Source organism: Uranotaenia lowii, chromosome 3 (assembly GCF_029784155.1).
Source record: "Uranotaenia lowii strain MFRU-FL chromosome 3, ASM2978415v1, whole genome shotgun sequence".
In the NCBI taxonomy this organism is placed as follows: domain Eukaryota; kingdom Metazoa; phylum Arthropoda; class Insecta; order Diptera; family Culicidae; genus Uranotaenia; species Uranotaenia lowii.
Genome location: NC_073693.1, coordinates 327,884,062 through 327,906,793, shown reverse-complemented (window position 1 = coordinate 327,906,793; position 22,732 = coordinate 327,884,062). Strand labels below are relative to the sequence as shown.

General features: G+C 37.6%; 1 protein-coding gene across 1 annotated transcript; it reads right to left on the bottom strand.

The window, feature by feature from the left end:
- Positions 1 to 5,013: 5,013 nt before the first annotated feature.
- LOC129751561 (zinc finger protein 704-like) lies at positions 5,014 to 21,399 on the bottom strand. The gene is made up of 4 exons (XM_055747143.1): positions 21,236 to 21,399; positions 20,974 to 21,071; positions 14,498 to 14,978; positions 5,014 to 14,430 (listed from the first exon to the last, which is right to left on the bottom strand). The coding sequence occupies exons 1-4, from the start codon at positions 21,332 to 21,334 to the stop codon at positions 14,023 to 14,025; spliced, it is 1,086 nt and encodes a 361-aa protein (XP_055603118.1). The 5' UTR covers positions 21,335 to 21,399; the 3' UTR covers positions 5,014 to 14,022.
- Between the last annotated feature and the right edge of the window lie 1,333 nt (positions 21,400 to 22,732).

Sequence of the window (22,732 nt, the reverse complement as noted above, 5' to 3'; positions counted from 1 at the left end):
GAGCCGTTTTGAGACAGAGTTACATTTTTCTGAAGAAAGGAATCTCTTTTTGCCAGAAAAAGATATTGTTTTTCAATGTTGTTTTTTTTTTCGTTTAATCTGACATGCGGAACGAAGTCTCATATCGTCAGTGTTTTGTTTTTCATTCTTCCTAAGTTAAACTTTGAGTTTTCTGAGCTACAAAATGTGTTTGAAAATGCAGCCCTGTTCACAGTTTTCTTTATTTTCAGGAATCTTTAGTTCCAATGACCGAAGTAATACATTATTTGTATAAACAATGAAATAACTATATAAACTAATAAATATTAGTCCTATTCTCGCACCATGAAAATTTTAGAAATCTGAATAAATAAAATAATGTAAAAATGTTATAATTTATCTCTATCAAAGCCTTATCATGAATATTTAAAAGAATATAATACATATGCAACTCATAATTTTTGATCCAGGTTCCAGGTTACAAATGATTGCCGCAGATTCAGTGCCAAAAAACAAAAGGCTAACAATTCAACATTAAAGAGGCAAATTTTCTTCAATATTTTCTTAAAGGACGTAAGCAAGTTTTCAAGTGAGGCCAGGCGCAATGTCCATGTATTTGTTATGATTGAGGATTTGTCAAACATGGATGTGGATTTGAGAATTTTTAGATATCGGTAAAGGGGTAGACTTAATAGCGACACAAAAAACTTCATACATACTTAGTCTTTCAAATAACTAGAAAGATGTTAAGCAATGAATTATACTTGCGCTTGAAAATTTCGTAAGGCTGGTGAGAATTTAGTTTTGGATAGAAATTAAATCATAATTAAAATGAATCATTTTTTTTTATCTTTGCAACTTAATTTATTAACGCTAATACATCTCCAACGAGCATACATCAACATAAATCCTTCATTTATTATTGTAAAATTTAAAAAAAGCTATTCTTACTTACGCCAAATAAGCTTCTGCACATATTTATCGAGTACTATTGTTTGTATCTTATATAAAAAGAACTGTGCTGAATTAAAGATTTCCGGGCTGACTAAGGAAAATATTTTTTTTTGTTTGAGCCGTTTCAAATAAACAAATTGTGAAAAAAATTAAAATTGGAAATCGAATCAGATTTCTGAAAAAAATTAACATTGTACGAAAAAAGTGATGAAAATTTATACGGACGGCATCCCTGATCGACACTTTTTGTGATTTTCCAACAGAGGTGCCAGGTACTTTTGTCAAAAACCAAGACTCCACGAAAAAAAACTGAATTTTGAGGGACACCACTAGATTGCATAATCAAAGGCGAAATACAGGTGTTGTAAACGCTTCAATATATGCAACAACAACAACATATGGTAATCCGAAGATTATCATCCGTTAAATGGGTTTAAATATTTTATTGCAGATGTATTCGATGTTCTCATAACTTAACCAAAAATTTGATCCTTATTGAGATTTTTTGAAAATCAGGACAGTCATTTTAAAGACCAATTTTCAAACATCATCCAAACATTGTCCGAGACTTTTTCAAAAATCAGGACGGTATTTCGGAAATCATGACTGCTGTTTGTATATGGGACTGTATGTATGGGATGAGACCCAAGACCCAAGACCCAAGACCCAAGAGGATTAAAATCCCCAATAAAAAACAAAACAAATAGAAAATCAGGAGAAATCCTTTAAAATCAGAACACCTGGCAACTCTGACAAAGCTTTGAAATAAAAAAACACAGTGTAATACCTCCATTTCTGTCGCCAGATAGCACTAATCGTGATTCCTGATTTCTCGTTAAGTGGTGTATATCAATCAGTTAAAGTATATCTGAAAAATCCCCAATCAAGTTGAAAAGCTGGTGTGATATATTTTTTACGAACTATACAATTTTTTTTAACAATTCTGTAAAAATCCTAGAAATACTGAAATTTTTGATAGTGGCTGAAAAGGCGTTCCGGTTGAAAAGTTTTGGGAAACAATTGTTAGTATTTTTTGGCTTTACTATGAATTTTTTTTTTTAAATGAAAAATACACAGTTTAAAAACATTTTATCCTAGTTATTGGTTGTAGAAATAGTAAAAAAATAACACATAACTTAACAGATTTCATTGCAAAATATCGGTCATTAAATTTGGAAATTTTCTCAGCTTCATTTTTCTATCAAACTAATTTTTAGCAATTAAAATTAAATTTAATTTTTTTGAAATTAAATTTTCTGACTGTGACTGTTCAAATTGAATTTCTGTCCTTCATTTATGAAAAATTTAAGAAATTGGTTAGTTTTACTAACTTTTTCCTATACACAGCAAAAAATTTCTAAAAGTACATGGAATCTAAAACACGAGTGATCTATTTTTTCTTCAGTGTAATTACAAAAGGATGTAATTTTAAACTTCTTTTGACGTAATGTTAGTCTTTTTTTACAAAATTGAATAAAAATGAACTGTTTTGATTTAATTTTACATTGCGTCATGTAAAAATCAACCGGTCAATGAGATTTATATCACAAACAGTGTGAAATTCTATCTATTCGATTTAAAATTGAATGCAAATATTTAACCTGTACCGTTTAATTTTCAAGTTAGTTTGCGCGTCGGGCACAAAGTAAACAAGTCGGAAAATTATTCGAAAACGAGTCGTTCATGATGTTTCGGAACCAGTCGAAGATGCTGATGACGTTGATCCGAAAAACATCCCCATGCTGGGAATCATCGGATGCAACAACAATTCCAGCCTGACACTTTCGTGATGATTTTTTTTGTATTCAGTTTTGGAAATAAATGTGAATTAAAAATGAACATGCGGAGTATTCTTTCAAGGACATAATAAAAGACCATAACATTTAGCAAAAATATCAATATTTACGATAATAAATGTAAAAATTTACATCCCTGTGTATTTTTACACGACGGCTTTTGTGATCCGATCTCGTGCATTGATTTCGATCTAAATTTACACGACTCAAAAATTACATCCTTGAAAAAAATACACCGTGATAGAATTTTACATCTAAATCGATGTTCCGTTTTCGTGCATCGTTTTCGATCTAAATTTACACGAGTTTTTCTTGCTGTGTATAAAACTAAAAGTGGCTCAATCTTTTCATTTTGACGTGCCTTTGAATAAAGTTTATAAAAATCTTTAGGCAACCTAATGCCATTATCAATTTCAAGATCAATTAAAGTCAACTAATGATTTTATAAAAAAAAATAGCTAATTGCGGAATAAATATGATCCGCGCTTCATCGCCTAGCAATTGGATCTCGAATGTGGAACTACATCGCCGGTTTCATCAAAAGGCACTAGAAATCGGATTGCAGAGTCAGAAGGACATCGAAGAAGAGTCAGACACCCAGAATACGCTGGCTCCGGATCGTCGACAGGAGATGAAATTGAAAATTCTTTATTTACGTAAACTTACCCAAGAATATTTTCAATATTTATATAGCAAATAGCCCAATTGTCAATTAAAAATTTGAACTCAAGTTTTAAAATTTTGTTATTTAATTATCAAATCCCGTTGTACACACAAAAGCTGTCTTTAAGTCCCTAGGACCAGTTTAAATTGTCTAGGTGGCTCTCAAGAGTGGCTCCATAGAGAATTTTTTTCTCCTGCATTGTGCGCACCAGTATGCATAACTTCGCGTACCAGAGTAACACAAATCAGTCGAAGGCCCGGAATCTTCCGCATTGCTGCCTCAAATTTTTCTTTTGAGTATTTGGAATTAGTTTTTGTTTGGAAATCTATATTTTTTTAGTCTTTTTCTAGATTTATTCGAGCAACCTCAGTCAAACTTCAGGCTTACTAACTGGCAATGGTGCGACTCCATTTCGATTCTATTTCGCAGTTTAGATTCGCTAAAAAATACACGAAAAAAGTTTGGTAGTCCAAGCGTTATTAAAATTCGTGCTACCTATTTTTTCTTATAAATCTTTGGTTGTTCCGAGCCACTCTTATGGTGGCTCCATAGAGTTAAATGATAATTCTTATGATCAATATTTTTGACGTATTCTCCACGATGCATTCTTCCGATTTTTGTGAAAACGTTTTATATATTCAGATAAAAAACATTTAATCACGATGGCTCCATAGAGTAATTTTTTTTCCGATATTATTCAATCAGCTACACAGTATTTTGCACACTAGAATGACACAAAAATCGAAATCTTTAAATCTATTGTATCTTAGATATCAATTGATTTTGCGATAATTACCTAGTTTGATAGATTTTTATTCAAGGAACTACTTTTTAATATTAAAAAAAATTGAAATGTAAATCCTGTAACGAGCCGCCGCATTTTCTCATAATCTAATGAGACTTTAGTTATATCGTATTAGTTGATTTCAAATTTTTATAAAAAAATTTCAACTACCCGCAGCCCGTGGCGTAGAGGATAGCTTTCAAGTTTTCTAAGTCAGCGGAAATGAGATCGAAACCCGGTCACGGCATACATAGTACACTTTCTGTGGGTTGGTGGTTTTAGCATTTGCAAGATGCTAGCCATCATATCCTCGAAAGATGTAGCTTAGAGTTAAGAAAAAGAAATCTCTTCGAGGAAACATCAAGTTTCATTGAGATCCTGTTTGTGTTTGTGTTCGTTTTCGTGGAAAAAAAAATTCAGTTGGTTATGCGGTTAATTTCGATTTTTGGTTCACCACTTTTGCGGTGAGGCTCCATAGAGTGCAAATTATGATTGTTATGGACAATGGTTTTCAGCTAGGTATCGGTTCTTTCGAGTAAAAGGAAAAAGTAGAGATTCAAGCTGTTCATAAAAATTTAAGATGGAGCCAAGCAAAAGTAACAGCGACTGAACATCGACTGTGAAGAAAATTTCCTTCGATGTTGTCTGCCATATGAAGAACTTTTAGCGGATTCTTTCACTTTCGTTTTCCTTAGCTTGCGATCAGGAATACCTTACTGCGCATCAATTAATGAACTGAACAGGGCAAGAGACCGTGGACTACATGCGACCAACCTTAAGATGGTAAGAATAAGGATGATTTCGGATGTTTTTAAAAACCAAATAATCACGCCACGTTATGCTTTATCTAATACCGTGTATATATTTATAATATGTATAATATTGTATTACTTATAACTAAAAAAACTGTATGTTCTTAAATCGACTTGAACATAATCTTTTCATTCCATTCATGTATGTTTTCTTCGTCTGTGTTTCCTCGGTTTCTGTATTTCTTCATTTTGTGTTTCACCCACTTCCTATTCTCGGCACATCTCATTTGTTATTCTCGCATATATATTTCTGGTTGTTAAATTATTACGTGGGATTTTCTTCTTTGCATGGGTAATTTCATTGTTTCTTCATCTCATTGGACATCTCATCTTTCAGCCGCTATCTTATTAACGTACGTGGTTTTTTGAACGTACACATATTGTTTTTTTTTGTTAAATTAACTTCTTTCTTGCACTTTCCCACGTTTGCTATTTTTATTTCACGTTTGGGTTTTTTTCGATCTTAGTGAAATTAAACATACTGGTATTCGGTTCTAGCATTTGGCGAGTAAAAAAAACAGTTACAATTTTTCCGTTTAAATTTAATTTTTATCAAACCGTCTCCAAAGAAAAGAGAAAAAAGATAGTAATCGATATGTACATCTAAACACATCAGATGATTGAGGATTTTCGCATTTAATTTTTGTACATACAGAAACATCGAAACGATGATGATAGGGAAAGAAAAAGGGGATGAAGAAAATTTATACGATCCAAAACAATAGGGTCTTAAGCTACGAAAAAAACACAACAAAATTTCTTTCCAATCTTCGCATTTTCTTTTGATTATACATAATTACTGAATTCTGGATTTGCACTACTACACAATCATAATATTGGTATTTGTTGTTTTGGATGTTTCCTTATACAATTGTTTTTTTTTTGTTATTGTTCCACTAACCAGAGAGGGTTACTTGGATGATGTTGTTGATTTTTGTTGTTGTTGTTTTACATTAGATTTCGAGCGGGCCACAAAGTTCTTGGAAACCAGCAAAAGCCTGCTGCGATTCCGAATCGAAAGTTTTAGATTTCTGTTGGCTCTAGGCAATATTCAGGAGGAGGAGCATTTTGCGTAGTCATTTGGCCGAATAAAATCAATTGTGCTAAATTTTGAACTCCCGCGGACTTTTCGATTTACCCTGCAGCAGACTTTGCCTGTTCGATGAACGTTTTTTTGTAAGTTTAGTTTTGTTTTCCAGAGGGTAAGAGTGCTTTTGGTAGTTTTGTGTTTGTTTTTTGAAGTTTAAAGTGAAATCTAATGGTCGTTTTCAATAGTTTGTTTGAGGAAAAGGAGGACCTGCCCCCGTTTCCTGCTCGTGCCTTTTACGTTTAGGATCTCTGAAGATGGTTTACTCTTTTTTGCTTTACCTATTGTTGTTTTGTCAATTTGGTTTGATAGATTTTCTTCTGTTTGATTTGATGTTTATTTTTTTTCTTTACAAGTTTTTGTTCGCTTTCGATTTTAGCTATGTACAGTTTTGTCATCTGTGTGATGTGTTTCTTATATTTTGGGGTTTTCTTTCTGCTATGTGTTTGTGTATGTGTGTTTGTGTTTTTGTCTTACTTCCATTTGCAGTGGAGGGGTGTAAAATTATGCTAGATTGTTTCAATTTAAGCTTTTTTCATGCTCTAAAAATAAATAAATAAAAATATTGTTAACAAAAAGAAATAAATGTATATGAATATAATCTAAGAATGTGAATCTATGTGTGTAAAATAATTATTTCCTAGGGACAAATATAGAATATAAATGGTACAATTTTTTACTCTTTCTCTCTTTTTCTTTCGCTTATCTCTTAGTGAATTGGTTTAGCTTAAGTTTTATAAACAAAAAACACAAATCGTGTGATATTTTTTATCTCTTACTTCTGCTGAAATTGAATCCGGATTAGTCTTGACCGAACTCCTGCAGCTGAGTGTCAACAATTTGAACGCTAAAATATAATGTATAATCTTAGGTATAAATGGCCCATAAATAAGGTAAAATAGTACAAGATCTTAGCGAACCTAACCTCCAAAACTGCTACTGTTGAATCGGCATTCGTGTTTGTTATTCGCTTTTTCCCACGGTGTTCTAACTTAACAATAATGAGAAAGACATCGTAGTGACTTTAATTATAATATATATTTTAGCAGAAAATGTACCCTTTTTTGAATCAAATTTAGCTTACTGTTAAATCTTCTCTTAATTTTTGTTTGGCTGCTGACAGAAAGAAAAACATTAAACTCTAAAAGCCGTTTTTCAATATATAGTTTTGCATATCGGTAACCAAAAATACTGAACTAACACTTTTTCTCGAATTTGTTCCGTCTCTCTTTCATAATTTTCATTGGTCTCGCTTCTCTTTCTTGCCCTTTTCTCTCAACATTCGTCTCACGCGCAGAGTTGCTGGAATCTGAACTGTTACACTTTTCGATTTCGCTTTCACACATACGCTAGCTCCAAAACAGTTTTGCCGAACACTTTCACATATCCGTCCTTAGCATCGATTTCTAGTTTGTAATGTATAATATATATTCAATAGCAGGAGGAAACAAACAACTCACTCTCTAAAATTTTCACCATCTAACCTACACGCTCACATTTCTGGATTAAAACATTTAAATTGTAATAGATTTTTTTTATCTGCCCATTTTATTAATAATATTTTCTCTTTCCGCCTTCGATCGCGTGCTTCTCGAAGGAAAGCTTAACTCTTTTGTTTTTATATAGGTTTTTTACCTTGTTCGTGTTACTGGCTTTTCGATTAATCTCTCTTCCAGTTTGTTTGATAAGAAATTGAAAAAATGATGCTTTCGATTTTTAACATAAATTTAAGAAAAATCTTGGTTGAGGTAACTGTTGGATACAAATCACAATGTTCTAACTTTTAAACCAATTAAACAGCAAAACACAACTTTGTTATCTAGAAACGGAACAAAAGCAAGCTCCATGAGACGAGAATGCGCAGAAAAAGATTCAAAATAACGAAAATTTGAACCATGAAAAGCATTCTAAAATTTTCGAGATTGCATTTGGCATAAAACATTAACCCTGACACCTTCCAGAGAGCGATTATTTCTGACGAAATTTTTCTTACACGCTGCTGTAGTATAAATCATTTTTATTTGATTTTAAATCATTTTGCGTTCTAACCATGAAAACTTCAAATGAAATCATGTATTATGGGACGATAAAGTCAAGAAGACACCGGTGATGCTGTTGAGGATTTTATTTTAAGGAAACAATATCACTCCAAACTTACGCGAATACCTTTCGGAGCAAGTATCGTCCCTGACATCTTCCAGCGAGTGTTTATTTCATTCGAGCATGACCTTACACGCTGGTGTAGACTGCCTCATTTATGATTGATTTTAAATCATTTCGATTAACTTTTTTTAAACATTGGATCAATGAAAGTGGCTTTGCTGCTTGGTTTGTTCAATGTGTGATTTTTTTTCCCTGGTCAGTATACCTCACTTTACATCAAGTGTTATGCCTTTCCCGCTTCCTTTGCTATGTTGACGATTAGTAAAAATTGTACTCCTTTCGAAAAAAGATATCTTAAAATGTGTTCGAAGATTTTTCCCAAATATCAAAAGGGGTTCAATTTATCTATCCAACAAGGTTGTTTGTTTTTTTTAAGTTTTGGAGGGATATTGAACAATATTGTTGTTTTTTTTAGGTGTGAGTGTGTTGTTGCTGTTGTATGTTTGTGGTTCTTCCTTCCGCTTACACTATCATCGTTTTGTTTTCATCTCAGAATATTAGTAGTAGTTGTTGTTTAGTGTCTGTTCCACAGTTTGTTTTTTTATTGGTTTATAAAGCGTTCAATAATTGGTTGGTTTCATCATTATCAAAGCGTAACAAGAAGAAGAAGAGCTTAGTAGGTAGTGTTTTCCTTTACGTTTCGTCACGAATTGCGCGCGCTGTTCGATAAGTTGTTGTTGTTGATTTTTTGTTGCGATAGTTGATGTTTTTATTTTGCTTCCACTTGTTGTTGTCTAGTTTACAATGCTTCAAACGCACTGATTACACACACTTAGATAGTTTGATATTACGATTCACGCGTTTTCTCTAGTTTTTGTTTTTGTAATATTTTAATCTTACCAATCACCTTCTAACCTCACTTTTTAGTCGGTATTTCTAGTCAACAACTTCAAATTTTGCGTTACGCAAACGGGTATTTGTTGTTTTCAGTTTTATTGAATTTACTGTAATTCTACAGATGCAAAAAACTTGCAAAAGTTTACGACGAAAATTTACCCAATTACAAGTTTTTCTTGACTTTATAAGTTTGTACATATAAATAGGCAAAAAATTTAGTCTTTTATATTGTAATTTTTATCCATTTCTTCTTTTTCTGGAGTATCGTGCCGATTTTGTTGGGATTTAAATTTTTTTTCGCTGCCCTCCCAATTTTGAATGATTTTGAAGGATGAATTTTTTTTAAATGTACGCAGTTTAGAGAAACCTTAAAAACGGAAAATGACTGCTCTGGACGACTTTTGATTTGAATTTTAGAAAAGTATTCTCCCGATCTTCTTTGGTGAGTATTTCTCTGGTCGAGATTAAATCTCAGTTCAGTTTGCGTGAATTTTGAAAACGCCCATTTTGGTACATATTAAAAAGCAATGTTGAGAAGCATTATACTCATAAATGAGCATCAAATACACGAGTAAAGTTTTTAAATCTCGAGAAAAAAAACGGAATAATTCTGGGAGTAAATATTAAATCAGGGATTGAGTTGTTAAGAAATACTCTTATTTTATAAATTATATAAACGCTGTCATTCGTACATGATCGTCTCAGGTCTTTGACTAAAAATGGAGGAACTTTTCACTCTTTTCAATACTTTAAAAGCGAATGACATATAAAAAGTTAAACAATAATGTTGTTGTTTATTTAAAGTTGTGGTTGTGGATTGTCATTTCTACTACAATTTTCGCACGTGAAATTTGAAATTTTTACTCGAGAGAACATTCCCCGTTTTATAAAAATTGGAACAAAAAAATAATGAGATCGATTGCTTTCGATTAAGTGTGTGTTTGTGTGTTCGTCGTGTTTATGTAAAGCAGCCACAACAGTTTGTTGTTGTTGTTGATTATAGTCTTGTTCTACAGTAGTAGTAGTAGTTGATTATCGCGATTTGGTGAAAATTTCGTGTTCAGTCATGTATTCGAGCCGAAAGAAAGAACATCAATCTACGGTGTTTGATATATTTTATAATTATAATTTTATTTTCAATTGCTTAAGAATCTACTCAAATATTGCCGATTTTGATTTTACAGTGTACTTGCACACTACTGAGACGCTCGCTCGCTCGCAGTTGGCGCTGCTTTAAATCGATCGAAAATTTTGCGCACATTACACAACAACACACGTGCACAAATACGGGAGAAGAGCAACAAAAGGCAAACAAATTTGTTTCCGAAGTTAGGGAGGAGATCATGAGAGATCATTCTCAAGGGGTCTTTTTCTTTTATGATTACAGGTTATTTTTACTTTTAGAATAGTTTCTATTCATGTTTTAAAATTGCACATTTCTAGAGCGGGACAGTGTGTTTGGGGGATGCTAAAATGACAACTGTTTGACTTTTCAACAACGTTCAATTGTAAAAAGAATAGTAAGGACAATAATAAAAGTTAACTCGCATCGTATTGAAGTTCTGTTTTTGCGGAAGCGTTTATCGAACCAAATTTGGTGGCTCGTGGAAAGACTTGATCGCGCATTGTTCATGTTTTGGAATTTGGAATCAACCCAGAAATTGGTAGCACTCGTGCGATTGCTCTAAGACCGTTCAATGCGAAACACAAACAAATTCAAGCGGGAGAAAGCAAACGAAAAAGAGCGAGAGAAGAAGGAAGCGCACCTTACATTGCAACGAAACGGAAGCTCTTAATGGGTTTTTTTGTAGTATTTCAACGCGTGGAGAAATTCCTATGTTTGGAAACAATACAACTAAACATCCTCTTTCATATTTTTTTGTTGAATTTTAGACGTTACTGTTACAAAAACTGTCTTCGTGTGAGAGAGCAGTTAGCGAAGCGAAATCAAAAAAATGTAAAACGCTTGTTAGCGTCAATGTTCGAAGGCAAATTAGTGACAGCTCACTGTCTCCATGGAAACAAATTCAACATTTGAAGCGTAAAAGAGAGTGTCTAAATTCGAGACAATAGATTTCAGCCAACTTGTATAGTTTTAACAAAGCAGTTGTCAACAAAAAAAAGTTCAGGGTTTAACTTAAAAAATAAAACAATGAAAAAAACAATCACAGAAAATGGTTCGATTTGTAAAAGAAAACCATGCGATTCCGATCGCCACTTGTGAAACAATAGAGGTTTTGTTTCAACTTCCTTGAAATATCACAATTTTACCTGTTGCAGCTTAACAAAAAAAAAGTTGCTTTTCGAGCAGCTCGGATTTTTTTTCTTCTTTAAAAAACAAGGGAATTTTCCCCCAGAAAACTTCGTTCCAGTACTTTCAGCTTCACTTTACAGTAATTTTTTTCTTTATTTCAATGGAAAACACACGTCAAATAGTTGCAATTTGCCGGGGGAAGTTTGGGACGGGGTCTCTCAGCTGGAGGAGGAGGGTGGGTTTTACACATTCAGTAGTCGCTAGTTTTTAATTTTATTGGTATTCTTGTTTGTTTTGTTTGTTTCATTTCATTCACTCATAAATGGTTTGTTTTTCTTAATATGATTTCATTTTCTTTTTATTTGTAATCTGTAGTACGCAACTTACTTCATTTGATCTTCATCTTCATTTTTATTTTTAACTTTATTGGCAGTGGTTTATTCGCGTTTTTTTTTCTATGATCTAGTTTTTTTTGTTGTTTATCAGTTATTACGTTTGCATGTTGCTTCATTTTTTGTTTGCTTGTCGCTTTCGAAGTGTGTTCAAGTAATCAATTACGATTGATGTCATTGGTTTTCTTAGTAATAAGATTTATTTTTAGATTTTATTTTGTTGGTTTCGATTCGTTTGGTTACGCGAACCGGTGCATGTGGTTGTTGTTTCCGATGATACAAATTTTGTTTGTTTGTGTCGTGACTTGTTGTTTTTTTTTTACTTCTTTAGAGTTTCGCTGACGGCAAAAAATCAGCCAATGTTTTTCCGATGTCAGTTGATATGACGGTCAGTTCTTTGTTTTTGCGTTTTACAGTTGATTTAGATTTTTTTTATTGAAATTTCGGTCAAAGTTTGTCGCGGACGCAGCGTTTTTTTTCGTTAAATGTTTTTTTTTCTTGTATTTAATATTAAATTACCGATTTTTATTTTGGTTAAAACTAAATCAGCCTTTAAAAGTCTTGTTGCATTTTGTTTCCAATCGTTAATTTTCTTTTTTTTTTTATTTTGCTTTACCATTTCCGTTTCGAGTACCCAAAGAATTCGATAAAGAGATAGACAACCATTCAAAATCCAATTTCTACTTGTTTTACCTTCATTTTCTTAGCAACTTTTCTCACCGGATAACTTCGGTATGTTTTCGGGGGTCTTTTCCGAGGATGTTGTTCCGAAAAAGTCCCGAATTTCAGCTGTTGTTGGTGCTGATTTTTGCAAACCGAAGCCTGTGTAACTGCCTACTGCGATTGCAAACGTTGTGTGTTTCTGCCACTGTTTGCCACTTTTCTTCTACTTTCTTTTCTTGGGTGTTTTTTTTCACTTTAGCTTGCATGTGTTTGGGCCACCATTTTGGATGGCTTCCTGGGGGTAGGGTGCATTGTTTTTTCTTTTTTGTATCCATTATTTTCAAAAATGGGAGTGGTGGGTGTTATTGTTGCGAATGTGACGAGGAAAAACGATTAATGGTTGGGTGTGTGTGTGTGTTACAACATTTAGTCAAAGATAATGCATCATAAATCAACAATAAAGAATTTTCAAGCTTTGAACAACAGCGATGGTTTTTACTTTATTTTTTTTTGTTTGTCAATGTTTAGTACGGTTCTGCTTTCGCAGAAGAGGATAATAGATGTTCAACAGTTTTAAATCACAATGGGAATTCAACTTGAAGCTGTAACTTTTGCAGATATTTGTTTGTATTGTTTTGTGGCGTTTTGGTGATTGCGAATTAATGTAGCGCTGATTGCCATTTGCCCCATTACTGTGAGGTAAATGGTACACGGAAAGCAAAATTAAGGAATATTTTTCTCTAACAGTTGATGGGAAAAATGTCACGTTTACCAGAGTCGGTTTTCCTATTGTTTTTATCTTTCGTTAATTTACAGCGATAGGGTGTGGTAATAATATAAAAATATTTCTTGAATCTGATTCATTAGATGTTTCGGGTTATAGAATGCTTGATTCCATCTGTCCACATAATATACTCTTTCTCAATCCGGTTACTGTACAATGGGTTTTTTTTCGACTGCACTGCTGAGAATATAAATAGCTAACATTGTTACACTCAATAGAACCTACAAACTATCTCTTTACGAATTATCTTTCCCCCCGCTTTTCTGTATTGAGTTACATGATTTTACTTTTTGTATATTTCTTCCATGTCACACGCGTATTTTTCTTTAGTTCTCCTGTTTAACATTGTCCTTTTGTTATTACCATAAAATATATCACGATTATATTTACAGTGCACGTACACTCGTTCCGTCTCTCACTAAAACCACTCGAACGTCGTTTGCTCTCTCTTTCAAAAAACACAACACGCTTACGACGATGCCGAAAGTCGTCGCCTGCTTCGTCGCTGATCCACCGAAACAACAGTGTTCGATCAGACCGGCTGCAGTTGTCTATTGTTACTTACGCTGCTGCCGCCGCCAGTTCCCCCATTTCCCGATTGATGATGATGCAGCGAATGCAAATAGTGATGAGGATGATGATGATGTTGTGGGTGATGCTGGTGTTGAGGATGGGTCGCCAGGGAGTTCGGTGCTGCCAGAGGCGTTATCGTGGCGGCTGCTGCTGCGGCGGCCGCTGCCAGGACCGACGTGGGCGACGACCCAGAGGCGGTAGACGAAGTAACAGATGACCCTGATGACGACGACGACGACGACGATGACGATCCGGATGTCGACGTCTTCTTCGATTTGGATCAGTCTCCGAAGCGACTGCAGGCCTTCTTCCACTTGCACTGGGTGCACCACTGATCCTTGTGGTCCATGCCGTACACCTTGCGGCACTTCTTGTTTTCGCCTCGGGTCCGGCGGTTTGGCGATAGTGGCGACCGATTGGTGCTGCCGCTGGGGCTCGTTCCCGGGGCCACGAAGGTGCCGGATCCATTCAGCGGCGATTGTCCCGTGCTCGATAGAGCCAGCGCACCGGCACCGGCCGACTGGTGATGGTAGGTGGTGCTACCGGGCGAGAGCTGGATCTGGCTGAGATGTTGCTGCTGTTGGTAGTGGTGTTGTTGACTTATTTGGTTTGCGTACGGAGCATTTGGGTAAGGGTTATTGTAGGGCGCTGGGCGGGGCGACAGGCGGACGTGCTTCTGAGGCGAGGTCTGAAAATTAGAAATCAAAATCAGCAAGTTCACTAGGCACTCTACGGCGGAGGACAAGGTAACTTACCGGACTGACTTGCGACCAGGTGTAGTTGTGATGTATCAGCGGGGAAGTGTGCACCCCGGCACCACTTCCGTTGTTGCTGCTGGTACCGTTGCTGCCCTGCTGCTGGCCTCCAATGGTATTGTTGTTGTTGTTATTCAAACTCGGATGCTGATGGTGCAGCTGTTGCTGCTGGTGGCTTCCGGGGGTCGCCGGCAGTGGTGGTTTGATGTCAGCACCCAGCTGATGGAGCTGTGGTAGCTGATGCTGGGGATGCTGTTGGTGTTGCTGGAGTTGCTGCTGCTGGGAGGACATCGACAGCCGGTAGTTGCCAACGATCTGCCGCTGGTACTCCGGGTCCTCGTGCGGGGGTCGAGCCATGTCGCGGTGGCTCAGAGTCGGTGGCGATGGCGGATGGGGCGCACTGTAGCCACTGTCACTCTCATCCTCGACCTCGGTGAAGAAGAAATCCTCCTCGTCGCTGTCCTCGTCTGGTTTGCGGGGACTGCAGGGAGGGTGGACGGAAAGAGGGGATTAGTAAGTAATCACGAGGCACATAGCTATTTGGTTTGATTTTTCTATCGAACAGACAGTTCGATTTTCGGGAAGGGAGATCTACAGTAGACGTCATCCGAATGGTGACAGAGTACGCGATACCTTGTGTAGAATTAAAGGAAGCATTTTAAAAAAGAGTGTTGGCCTACGAAACTAGCTAGTTCTTCATAAAACCAATGTACTAATTTTGACTAACGAAAGAGCATTTTCGACCGACTCTGACTAAAGACCTGAACAACAAACGTCGATTGTTGTATTCCTGATCCTGATACTAGTCCCGAACATTATCCTGATTATGATACGGGACCCGATCTTAATCTGGAAACTGTTCGGGAACCTGATCCTCATTGTTACAGTGGATTATTTGAGATAATTTTTTGGATAAAATTTGATCATTATCGCAAACTTTATTTAATTTACCCATTTCTCCACTAGAAAATAATAAGCGTGTTAGTGGGCGAAAACAGAATTCAACCCCGTTTTAAAAATAAACAAACGCAAACATCTAACCAGAACATGAAGCAACATTTTACAGAATTCGACATTGGACAGTTGTTAGGACGATTGAAACAACATCGGGAACTAACAATAGTCCTATTTGCCGCTGGTAGTGTTCGTGATATTATCACTGACCATACTGACTGGACAGTCGATTTCGTTTTTTGGATAATTTACGCACTCTGGAATCGATAGTACGCAATATCGATTCCAGAGTGCGCATCGATCGATTTGAAGAAATACTATCCCAGTTAGAAAGTGCCACCCGACTTTCGCAAAAAACAGGCAATTCAGACGATCAAATCGTCTGAACAGGTACATTTTTCCTACAGGACATTTCTATCGGAAAAATTGTAGGTTCGCCACCTGCCGTCGGTATTGCGAACCTGCTAAATTTGACGAAAAAAATTAGCCAGAAAATGATCGAATTTTTGTTCTAAGTGTCCTGTCAGTATGATCAGTGATATTATGCTGGTTGTTCCACTAACACTTTTCAGTTTTGGGTCAATTAACCTCAAAAACGACCATGTTCGTTGACCGGCAGCCCGTTTTTTTGTACCGAGAGTTTTTGAGGTTAATTGTCCCGTCTCATCTGTACACACTCAGCAAGTGTGCGTACGAAATGTCAAAAACAACTCTATGTTCACGAAAAAGTGACAACCGAAATTCGATTTGGCGCTGAAAGATGAAAGTGAAAAGTCACTGGAAGTTTCGACGGCAGTTCTTCTCTCGTTCGGCTTTGCTACTCGTCAGAAGTGTCGGTGTCGGTAAAGAAAATGTTTTTGTGCCAACAACCGGAGGGAAACTTGTCCAGGGGTACTCGGCAACTTTCGAGTGAAAACGCTGACTAAAAAGGAGGTTGAAATCAGGGCTGGAGCAGCAGCTCGTACGACAGAACCTAACCTCTAATGGGGTCGGAACGGTATGCCGTATTTCGACTCGATCGAGTCCAATTAAAATAGCCGGAAAAAGAAACTGGCTGCTCATCGTGCTGACTTCATTCTCGTAGGACCGGCCGTTTGGTTCCGAGGATCTATAAGCTTGCCACCGTATCTAAGAGTCCGATCAGCACTGCTGATTGAGTGAGAGAAGGAAGTTTTTATAGGTCTGGAGCTGCGGAGGTCTTTAGGATGTTGTGTTCCAGAATTCCGACCAGCTAGAGGATTTGGTACGCCAGGATTAGCTTATCGTTTGTCGGGGCTTCAGCTCAGCGGTGTATTATCGCTCTAAAGCGGCGCTGTAAGAATCCGGAAGTAAGTGGAGCACAAAAGTGCTCACAGGATACGCTAGTCGTGCACCAGTACCACGAAAAATTGAACGGTTTTTTTTGCGGCCGGGGGTCCAACGACAACAAGCATCTATTCGGGCAGAAAACCTGATCCAATTCTTCTACGAAGGTGGTCCGATACGGGTCCAACAACGATGTGCATCAGCCAAGTTTTACCCGAGGAAGATTGGAAGTGTTGCCAGAAGAGGCAAGAAGAAGAGCCTGAGTAAGTCATTCGATTTATCTGGGGAAAAATTGGGTAATGTTTTGAAAACACTCTAGTTTGCGACCCTTTGATTGTGGCATCGAAAGCCAAGCTTTTATTCTTGTCATCGTCTTTATCTGGGACCCGATCCAGATTCAGCTCAAAATCCTCATTGTGATCTAATTATGATCCGAAACTGGATTCTGATCATGATCTGGGATCTTATCCAAATACGAAAACTGATCCGGAATCTAGTCCTGATCCTGATTCAGGCCTTGATCCAGATACAAATTCTGATTTGATAATGATTCGAAACTTTATTTTGATCATGATCTGAGATCTGATCCTATTCCGGAACCTAATCCTAGCCCGTAAACTAATCCTGATCTGGACCTAGATTTTCATCCAGAAGTTTATCCTGGTTCTGATCAGAAACTCTATGCTGATCCTTGAAAATTATTCTGATTCTGATCCTTATCCATATTTTGATCTGCATCCTATTCCCGATTCTGATCTAGAACCTTATCCTGATTCCAGATCCTGATCCTTGTCCTGATTATTATCCGAAACCTGACCCCGATCTGAAAGCTGACATAGATTCTGACCCTAATCCTGATTCCGATCCGCAACCTAATCCTGATTCCGATCTGCAACCTAATCCTGAATTTGATTTGGAAACTGATTCTGATCCAGATCTTGATTTTGATCCTGGCCTGAAACTTTATTTTGATACGAAACCTTTTTCTGATCCAGAACCTAATTTTGATCATTATATGGAACCTGATCTTTATACGAACCTGATCCTGATATTGATCCATATTCTAATGCAGATCCTTAACCCGATTCTCGGATCCGAAACCTGATCCTCGTCTGGAACCTAATCTTTCTTCTGATGTGGAATGTGATCACGATATGGATTTTGATCGGCAACATCATTCCTAATACTAATTCGGAACTTAATCTGGATCCCAAGCGTGATTTTTAATCTGGTTCTAAACCAGATGAGGTACCCGATCTGAAACCTAATCCAGTAACTGGTGCGATATTATCCGATTTTTTCCTGGAGATCCGAAGTAATTCTACAGCACAAACAGTCCAAAACATTTTTTTTTCAAAAAAAAAAATCTTTTTCAATGACATTAGAAACAATTTAATTTGAACACGAGAAAATCCGTCCGTCAAAAAAGCCTACATGTACGATGTTGAAGGTGTTTTAGCAGATTTACCAATAACAAAAAGCCTTTTTTTGCCCGACTCCAGACTTAAAATATTCCAGTACACTCTCCAGGCGACAAAAACTCTTTTAGAATGGGCCCTTTCAAGCCCATTGGTCTCGTGTAGGGTTACCAGATCCCGCGACACCAAAAAGATTACATTGAGATCATTTATCCAAAAAGTCAGAAGAAACGTTAAACAGCAGAACCCCGCTTATTCGAGTCCTGGTTTTCTGAGCTCCTGCGTTATCCGATCCATCAGGTTGATAAAAGATCCAGATCCATCCAGAGCTTTGCGCCCGGATGGTATGCAAAAGGATGTACACTAGTACCCCGCTTACCCGAGCTAGTCTTGGGAGGGACCACCTCAGGTAAGTGAAACCTCGGATTAAACGAAATATATTGACAAACCCTTTCGCTCTGGCATTGCATATCGTCAAGCGCATAGCTCGCTTTGCATGGATTTTACTTTTCTATTTAATCGACGTTTCTGGCAAGTTTAGATTTTAATCTTGTCAGAGACGTCAATTTAATAACATAACAATATATCGCGGTGATAAAACACATTTTTCATAAATTTTGAATAAAAATGGTGGCTCGAATAAAGCGGAGGCTCGGTTAAAGGAGTCTTAATGAGCGGGATTTTACTGTACATATGTCGTGCTATCTGAGAAAATTTCAAATATTTCAATTTAATCAAATACAGTTAAGGTCTTGGATGTTATGTGACTTTCATGACAATTTTAAATTTTCTTTAAAAATTTCTTGTACTATACCTGAATTTTGTGCATATTGATTACTATTTGCATACTCAAAGGCGCATATCGCGCTTACTGTTATAACGACTAAAAATGCAAATTTACTTAAAAAAAAGATAATGAAGTAATTTGTTGTAAGCTGTATTTCTTTTGTAGTTATTGCATAAGATGAGAAACAACTTCATAAAATGGAAGAATTACGTTGGTTTTTCTGATCAAATGTCTTTCAACAAAAAAGAGGACATTTGGTAAAATTTCACTAAAAGAAGAGTACCATTTTTCGATTGAAAAAGAGTACATGTATTCTCAAAAGAGATCGTATGGTATCCCTAGGCTAGTGACCAATTTGACGTGTTTCGTCTGGAGCGTCAAAAAACCCCAAACGATGCAGACGTTTTGAGTCCGAAGGCCGACAGCCAAAAGATGTTGGGCCTAAGGGCGCTAGGCCGAATGGGTCAACAGGCCGAGGGATGTTCGGCCGAATAGGACAATAGGCCGAATGGGACATTTAGCAGAAGGTTATTTGGCCGAACGGTCATCTGGCCGAAAGGCAATTAGGCCGAATAAACGAAAGGCCGAATGGATGCTAGGTAAAATGGTCATCAGGTCGAATGGTCGTTAGGCCGAATGTATAAGATCAATAAGACATATTAACGCTTTTTTGCATGTCGGGGCGAATGGCTGTTAGGTCGAATGGTCGTTGGGCCGAATGGTCGTTAGGCCGAATGGTCGTTGGACCGAATGGTCGTTAGGCCGAATGGTCGATGGGCCGAATGGTCGTTAGGCCGAATGGTCATCAGGCCGAATGGATATGAGGCCGAACGGTCGTTTTTGTAATTTTTGTAATGGATGCTAGAACGTCTTGACGACCACTCGCCCAAGCAATCGGCCTATCTTCCATTTGGCTTAACGACCAGTCGGGCTTATGTCCATTCGGATTTATGATCATTTGGGCTAGTGATCATTCGGCCTAACATCCTTTCGGATTTGCATTCTTTCGGCCTAACAGTCTTCGGCTGGATAACCGTTGACCGAATAACCCATCCGACCTAGTGACCTATTCTTCCTGATAACCCATTCGGCCTAACGTCCATCGGCCGAATAACCTTTGGTCGAATGACTTTCGGCCGAATGACCCAGCCTCGTATATTCATACAACACACAAGTACTTGGCACTAGTAAGCACTAATATTTACTATTTCCCAGCACTTGTAATCCACTTCAGGTGATAAGGCTCGGCACAACGATTAGGCAATCAAAGCTGCGATTTTTTTAACGAAACTCACACCTACAAATTAATCAAAATAACTTTGATGCTTTAAAAACTATGGAAACTGTTCAATATTTATCAAAACTTCAGATGTTAGGATAGAACATGTAACTTTCTGTCAAATCAAGGAATTTGAACCACTCTCATGAACAATCAATCAATCAATCAATGCCGGGTAAACAACAAAACACATCCGAATGGATTATTTTCTGTTTATATTTCGAGGTCACTCATTCAGCTCTAAATACCGATGATTAAACACCGAGCGCCTCCTTCTAATGTTCCCCAAAATTATCATCCTATACTCAGCCATGGAATACTCCCGAAGTTATGCCGAAACCCCAAACGGAAACCCACCGAAATTGTGACGGCTTTTCGGTAAATTGATCCAAGTCCCGAATTTAAGGGGGAGCAATCCGTTACGATTGATGGCGGTTGGCTTAACACAAGCGGGCGGGCGGTGTGAAAATGAGCGAAACATGATTTTCGCTTTCGCCGAGGACGAAAACGAGCGAAATGTTCCCACCCGGCGGTGGGGTCAGGTTTTCCATTATCTACTTCTGCAAATCCCTCTCAGCCCACCATTCAAGAAGGAGCGGCCGGAGAGGAGTGGTACCGGAACGGAAAAAAAACGAGTGGGAGGAATGAATTGATGGAAACATTTTCCTGCTCTCCCCACGCACGCACAGGTAAGTGCCGTAGAAATGCTGTGTACACAAACAAAGTTACTCACCCTAAATGTGCGTTTCGAACGTGAGCGGTAACCTCAGAGCAGGAAGTGTAGTGGAGACCACAGCCTTTCCAGGTGCATTTGTAGATCGGTTGACTGGCCTGCAGGGAAGAAAAGAAGAGAAAAGAAAGCAATGCGTTAGTACATCCAGGTCAAAATTGCTTGCAGCCGGGCGCGCGGGGATTTAATCTAACAAGTCGGAAGTCAGAAGTAATGGTCATTTAATATTTTTCACACTTTTAGTATTTAAAAGAAATAGCAGAACCTTCGGTTTGAACACCATCGTCCGGCGGGCCACGAAGGAACGTCCTCCGGCTAGTGCCGGGACGGCCTCGGCTGTGGCCATCAAGGACCGGATCATCATCCTTTCGGGGGCGCGAAGCCGCGCAGGATGAACCAATCAAGGAACGTTTCACGGGTTCACGCACGGATTTTCAATCGGTTTTTTTTAACTAACTAAACTAGACTAGAGGGCTGCTCGCTGCTGCTGCTGCTGAGAACACTGTTTTCAAACACACTCCACAAAATTCGGTCTTTGGGTCGTTCAGTCTTCGGTCGGTCGAATTGGATTGGCCATCGCCGAGTTTGTGTTTTGCCTGGAGAGCGCACCAGAGTTCTGACCTATTTCTCGGGCGGAGCAGCAGCAGCAGCCAAACCGAACCGAAACCGCGCCTCTTCCCCTTCTGCTGGGTACCATCATATTACATATAGCTGCTGCTGCTGCTTGCTGAGTGTTGACACCAACGACGACGATGAGTCCTTTACATTGTAGTCGTGTTTCTGTGGCACCCGGCTAAGGAAGGCGGAGGGCCCGCCGGATGGGGTCCGGGGAATCTCACCAGTACATAAGTGTCTGATTTTATGTGTAAGAGCATCCAACATCAACAATTTGGCCAAACGGCGACCTACCACCAGCAACAGCAGCATCAGCAGGATCAAGTGATGTAGCAGTAGCAGCATAGAATCTGGAGCAAAAGAGCGGTTTTGCTTGTGTAGAGCTGGTTAGCTATCTATATGATGGGAAATGGGGGAACACTCAATCGGTGAGTGTATTCCGGTACCATCCCCCAGTGAAGCATAAAAAGGGATAAACCGCGTTACTGGATGAACGATTCCCTGTAAATAACTTGTTTCCCGAATTGATTTGAGCTTAGTTTTTTTTTGAAGATTTTTAAAGACTCCGAAATTAAACATTTCTGCTGCGAATGTGGTTCCGGAATTGAAATCGAAATGTTTCTTTTAAACATTAATGAGGGTTTATCGCACCGTGGGTTCAATTGGAAAACTATTTTTTTTAATCCAAGAAAGTGAGACAAAAAGTAAGTTTTCAGGCTTGTTTAGTCAAAAATATGACGTTAATGAAAAAATTTAAAAACATTCACAAAACAATTAAAACAGTCAAAATAACAAAAATTTTAAAAACTAACAAAACTTTTAAAAATTGTCAAAAATACTAAAATGACAAAAGTTGATAAAAATTTTTAAAATAACCAAGATGATAAGAATTACGTATCTGAAAAAATAATGTCTAAAATTTCAAGTAACCGTAAAAGGTTAAAACTGACAAAAATGCCAAAAAAGCTGTTGAAACCAAGGTGAATATATATAGGAGATGTAACGATATGAAAAACTTCCGATTCGGCCATTTTGATTTGGCTACTATGGAGTTCGTGGAGTTTGTTTACCAACAAAGCCCTCAGCTCGAAATTTTCCGATGTTTACAAACAAACTCACTGAAACTTACCGCGCTCTTCTCGCCTAT

What these genes read in the sequence shown, in the direction of transcription:
- LOC129751561 (XM_055747143.1), bottom strand. Translation starts at nt 21,334, where the DNA reads ATGATGATCCGGTCCTTGATGGCCACAGCCGAGGCCGTCCCGGCACTA. An exon ending in CGATGGTGTTCAAACCGAAG is followed by an intron (nt 21,072 to 21,235) that starts GTTCTGCTATTT and finishes TCTTCCCTGCAG; the next exon opens with GCCAGTCAACCGATCTACAA. An exon ending in CCTGGTCGCAAGTCAGTCCG is followed by an intron (nt 14,431 to 14,497) that starts GTAAGTTACCTT and finishes TCTAATTTTCAG; the next exon opens with ACCTCGCCTCAGAAGCACGT.